At 53.2% G+C, this 6004-nt stretch overlaps 1 protein-coding gene across 1 annotated transcript in view; it reads right to left on the reverse strand.

Moving 5' to 3' along the window:
* PLA2G4D (phospholipase A2 group IVD) overlaps positions 1–5231 on the reverse strand; it is a 23308-nt gene extending 18077 nt beyond the window's left edge. The window contains exons 1-3 of the mRNA XM_011354967.2: positions 5187–5231; positions 800–872; positions 449–585 (exon numbers count right to left, since the gene is read on the reverse strand). Of these exons, the coding sequence (XP_011353269.1) occupies positions 449–585; positions 800–872; positions 5187–5231 (255 nt within the window). The remainder of the gene's footprint in view (positions 1–448; positions 586–799; positions 873–5186) is intronic.
* Positions 5232–6004: the final 773 nt, after the last annotated feature.

Consider the following 6004-nt stretch of genomic DNA (forward strand, 5'->3'; position numbering starts at 1 on the left):
AATGGTAAAACTTAAAAGCAGTAAAAGGAAGCCCAGCAAATTTCCTAATTCCCCCCTGCTAATTTTTGTTTTTATAAAAAATAAAATTATTTCCAAGAATTCTCTCCCCCAACCCCACACCCCTGATTTGCTGGTGCCATATGCACCAGGCACTGCACTGGGAGTGCGTTATCTCATTTAACCTCACCACAACCCAGACCAGGAGGGGATTCTTACTGTTTCCATTTTATAGTTGGGCTTAGAGAGGACCAGCCCCTTGCTGGAGGTCTGGCCCACAGGCAGCTGGTGAGTTCACACATTCTCTCACACATGGCATATCCAAGCTGGGGCACAAAGACACCCCATCCCAGTTTCTCTGACAAAGCCGTGGAGAAAGGTGTGCTCCGCCCCCAAGAACCCTTCCTATGCAGGGTACAGCCTGTCCTCAGGTGGCTGGTCTGATCTTTACCTTGACCTGACTCTGGATTAGGAAACTGAAGGTCTCATTCCACACAGGATTACTGGAGTCGGTGACAGTTTTTGTCTTAAACTTCATTCCAGGTGCAGTTGACAGCTGTAGGACCACGTAAGGGTCTGCCTCGCTCACTGCCAACATCCAGGGAACCATAGTGAAAGAGAATTCCTCACACCCTTCTCCAGGAGCCTTACTAGCTTCCTACCAACCATCCCTCCCGCCCCCCCCACCCCCGCCCTGCAGCTACAGTGGGCTGCTCAACCCAGCCCCGAGGCACATATCCGGGCCTTTCCCATTGGATTCAGTCACCCTTGCAGCTGTGGAGCCCAGGAGACAGTTACTCACACATGTCAGCCCAGCCCAGTCCACGAGCCTCCAGCACCCTCACCGTGAGCCGCCAGCAGACAGAGGCCACCCCCTAGAGAGAAATAGCAGATGACCAAGTCCCTCCTGCTCAACCATGAGCCCCTCCAATCTGTGCCCAGGTTTCTCCTGAGATGCTTGGTGATGCTGCCAGGTGTTCTGGAACCAAACAGCCTTTGACTACCACTGTCCTTGGGGCCATGGTCCTGGGCTAGAGCAGTCAGGGAATGGCAGACTACCTGGGGGGTGGAATTTATGGGACTCTCCTCTCTTCAGGGACATCATTGAATAGAGTAGTGGGGAAAGTAGGGAACTGAGGACCAAGGGATGGCCACCACACTGGACATGTCAGTTTGGGGTCAGCCACCCCCAGAGCTCCCAGGGAGGACAGCCCCTTGGTAAAGCATGTGATTCTGCTGCCTAGGGTGCCCCCAGTCCTCTAGACAGGAAGTAGACACATGACTCCAGGGGGGCTGAGCCTTGGGGAGCCCAGAGGTGTGATAGCCACAGGTACTCATCTGCTCTTGGGTGGAAATTAAGAAACTCCAAGAGCATTGAGCTGTTACTGTGAATAGTGGGTGAAAGGTCTTGTGTATTAATGGCTGGCGAGGTCATGTCAGCCCATGGACAATCCCAATGAGGAAGAAGAAGAAACTGAGTGAGAAGAAGCTGGGAGGGACAGAGAAGATGAGCAGAAGAAGGTGGCAGGAGGAAAAGCAGAGGGCAGGTAGGGCATAGCCAAGTCCTGCTGAGGACAGGGCACTAGGGAAGTATCCCCAAACCTCCCACTTGCTGAGGTGCTTGGCACTGCTAGGATCCAGGGGGGCCCCTTGGGTTTCTGTTTTCCTGAGGCCTGGCTGTGTAGTTTTTTCTGGGCACCCTGCACAAGTTTCTTATAATAAGCCCCTATGATCTGTGGCCGAGGCAGCATCACGCCTGTGAGGTAGACATTTGTCATAGCATGGTTGGGAGACAAACGGTGAGGGAACCAAAGCTGCTTCCTGCCTTGCAACTTTCCACAGCCTGTCCCATTTTGGTGCTTGTAATCAGGAAGTCTCTTCTCCTGCCAGGAACAGATTTCTGCTCTTCACAGGTGCTGCCTGCTAGGGTCTGGTTCAGTGTCCACGGGACGTGGCTCTGCACTCTCCACAGAGAGACTTACAGGACAATGGGGCCCAGCAAAGCCACTCGGGATTTGTGCTCCCACCCCTATTCTTCTCCCCTAGGCCCCCGCATCATCCCTCTCCTGTGGCTCCATGCTCAGTGTCCTTGTCACTCCTGTCAGCTTCGTGGCAGAGCACATGTAATCCTCCCATCGAGGCAGACTTGTTTCTCTCCCTTCTTCAGAATTAACTCCAGTGACACCAGCAACACTTCAACTCTATATGCCTTAAACCAGAAGTTGTCACTGGCAGGGATTTACAGAATTCTTAGACACCTGGCTCCATCTACTGCCCGCACTCATGTTCCATCACCACCTGTCACAGAGAGAGTGCTGGCTGGCGTCCTGAGACCCTGTTGGGGGGTGTAGTTGTATTTCAAGGCTCACTAGAAGACAGGAGGAGGGCAGAGGCTGTGCAGGCTCCTCCCATCCTCAGTGCGACTGCCTCGACTGCCTCGAAGCTGCTATCAAACCACTTGGGGCTATTAAGAAGTGCCCTCAATTGCTCCCTTGTTAACCAGTCACGCTGCCCAATTTGAGTGTCATTGCCCATTTCTCCCTCCAGTCACTGAGAGCCTCTCCACCTCAGAAAGCCCTGCGACCCCTGGCAGGATATTTTTCCTAGGGTGAAGCCCCATTTCTCTTCACTTCTAGGCTATCACTGACACAGAGCACCCAGAGGGTGGGCTCTGACAATAAGTACAACAACTGACAGTCACTGGGGGCAGTAGAGCAGAGTGGTTATGGGCAGGCTATCAGCCAGGTTGTCTGGGTCCAAACCCTGGTCCTCTGCTCACTTGCCATGTGACCCTGGACAAGTCACTAAACTTCTGGGTGCCTCTGTCTCCTCATATGTAGTGGGGTTAATAACAGTATCGACTTCACACAGTGTTCCGAGGCTAAATGTGTTAATGCTATTAGAATGTTTAGCAAAAAAGCAAGCAGCTTCTAGTAATTGCTCTTATTACAATTTATTAAGTGCTCTTTATGTTCTAGGCACTATACTAAGCATATTACATATATGAACTTGATTTATCCTCCCAACAACCTCATAAGATAGTACTCTCATTTCCTCTCATTTTATACATGAAGGACTCAAGGCTCAGACATGCTACCATGCCCTAGGTCTCAGAGTTAGTCGGTGACCTTTTTAAGATTCAAACCCAAGTCTTCAAGGCCACAGTTCACAACCCCTGTGCTACGCTACCTTCCCAGGACTTTGCTTCTTTGTAAAAGCATGCAACTTTCCCACACTGCCCTATGGATATCTAGAAACTAGAATTTCATAGATTCGTTTTAGCCGAATATGATTATTGAACCAACATATTAACTAATAGGATTCTCTTCTCCTGAGGGCATTGGGACTTTATCTTCCCTTTTGAAAGATCATCCTACCTGAAATACTGCCTCAATTGATGATTGGCCCTGAACATTCATGGAAAGTTCCTCCGGCCGGGACCCCAGCCCAGCTTCCTATAGGATCATGGGAGAGACCCAGTCGCTGTCTCTCCCCTGTGCAGGGACCCTAGGACCTATTCTACCCTCCTCCCCATGGAGAGGATCATGGTAGATGTGGCCCGAGGGAGCTTGAAGGGGCTGAAGTCCCCAGACCAGGGTCCAGAGTATCTGTGACCATGGAGTCTTCAGTAGAAAGAGAAAAATGAGCAGGCCACCTTTCCCTCTGCTGGCACTGAGTGACCATGGTGAGGCAATGAGGAGGTTGGAGAGAGAAGGAGTGGAAGTTGTGGCACAGCCTTGGGCCCTGTACTTCCTGAGTCAGGCTGAGTACAGCAGGCACGTCCCAGAGTCAGTCCTCTAAGCCTGGCCTGTCCTGCCAGCCAAGTTCCTGCTGCCAGAACAGGCTCCGGTTTTCTATTGGAGCAGGAAAGAGCCTGGGTGAGGCCACTGCTAAAGTTCCCTTGCCCCAGGATCTGACATGAAGGCTTGGTGTCAAAGGCTCAGTCTCAGGGACTCAGCCAGCTGTAGGAACATCAGCAGGAGGCGAGGTGCTTCCCGGGTGTGAGGGCAGGCTCGGGCTCTCAGGGTCACTAAACTTTGGGCTTTAGTTTTGCCCCTGAGCTGGGCAAAAGGTAGAAGCAGGCAGAGGGTGGGAGAAGAAGAATGCCCAGCCTTCTCCAGGGAGATGAGGATGAAAGGCTCAGAAACCTCCTAGTTGGATTCTGGGGCTCAGGCTCCTGACAAAGGAGCGGATGGATCCAGGGCTGTCCAGCACCTCCACCGCCCTGCTCCTACAGCTTCGGGTTCCTCACAGACCCCCATCGGGGTATTTCCACCGACGTCTGCCTTGCAGAGTGTCCTCCAGACCTCAGGCTGACACAGACTGGGGCAGCAGGTATTATCCGGCAATCGAGGGTTCCCTCTCTATCTTCCTCAGGATACCCTGGTGTCTGGCCTGCCCCAGGAGAGTCTTCTCCAGGAGCACCAGTCTGGAGCAGCGTGCCTGGACCCAACTCAGGCCTGGGTCTCAAGGCCAAGGCTCCAGAAGCCTGGTAAGGTGCAAATGAGGTTATGCCTCAGGATGACGAGCTTGGTACACTCAGCTTTTTCATGGCTGATAGGGGCACCAGGGAAGACCTGAGGAGCCATTCTCTCTGGCCTTGGTCCTTGGCAGAGAATGAAAAGTCTGGGCTGTGGGGAAGCCCATGGCAGAGGTGAGGTAAGCAGTTTGTAGGCTTCCCTGGCCTGGTTGCAGCCTCATGGCTCTTGGGCCCAGTAAATAATTGACAGTAGATGCGGATTTGGGCTGGCAGAGCTGCTGAGACACACATGGTGGTCCCTGGGCTCCAGCCAGATCCAGGAAGTCCACTGCCTGCAGTGGTAGGCTGCAGGCCTGGTAGAACTCCTGTGACACACAGCCATTGTGTTCCTTTAATGAGAGGGGAAGGGGCTGTAAAGGGGACTGTGGGCTGGTCACTCATGGTGGAGAGGGAAGGCTCTGGTCTCCTGGACCCTTGTTATTATGAATGCTGATCATCTACTCCACCCACTCCCCATCCCCAAGCACAGACTCCCTCATCCTCTGCCTCCCACCATCAGCCTCTGCCTAGGAAAATACCCCAGTCTGGGACCCAGGTTCTGTTCAGAGACCAGAATCACCTTCGTTTCAGCTGTGTCAAGCTTCTTGGGTTGCGCCCCAGCCCCAGGCCCTGCCCTGAGTGATACCCATGGGCTCGATGACACTATTACCTGATGAGGATGGCCAGGTGGCCCCCTAGATGTCAGTCGCTCCATGCCAACTCTTCCAGCTCTGCTCCAGGCCCAGCTCCGGCTAAGATGCCAGCTCCCTGGCTGGCTGGCAACGACTATTCCAATGGTATGGGACTGACTGGGAATGTGCCAGCCTCTGAGGAGCCATGATCCTATAAACAGGTTGGAGCTCCACCCTCAGGTCACTCCCTTAGCCCAGAACATTCCCTCTTCCCTAAGATGCTGAGTCAACCAGCATCTCTAGAAACCTCTGGCGGGGCTCCAAAACCGGCAGGTGGAGCACCACTTCCAGATGTGGGGTGTCAGGACTGCAGATGCAGCAAGGAGGGGAGACAAGTCCCAGGAGCAGTGGCAGGAAGCTGCTCCCCTGAAGCAGTGGGTCTAAGAGCAAGGTGGGGACAGAGCTGAGGAAACCCCTGCAGCCCAGCCCCAGCCTGAGTCAGGCCAGCCTCTGGGGGAACAGGGCTGCACCTCCAGGGACAGACAAGAGGCCAGGCCTTCTTGACAGCTCCATGCAGCCAGGAGCCTGCGTGGAGAGCGGACTATAAGCTGACAAGGTCCTTACAGTCTGTGAGGGCAGCCAAGGGTTACTTTGCCTCCTCAAACTCCTTCTGAGGAAAAAAAAAAAAAGTACGAATGTAGCCACAGACAGGCAAATGAGCTGAAGGTCGTGATAAGATATGGCTTGGGAAAAGTAGAAGAAACAGTGTTGTTATGCCTAAGGGAAACTGCTTATGCCAACTAGTATGTTCTTGTCTAAAAGCAGCTTGCAAAAATAAAACTGCGCCACTGCTCCA

The sequence above is a fragment of the Pteropus vampyrus genome, unplaced genomic scaffold (assembly GCF_000151845.1).
Source record: "Pteropus vampyrus isolate Shadow unplaced genomic scaffold, Pvam_2.0 Scaffold19, whole genome shotgun sequence".
Classification (NCBI taxonomy): Eukaryota; Metazoa; Chordata; class Mammalia; order Chiroptera; family Pteropodidae; genus Pteropus; species Pteropus vampyrus.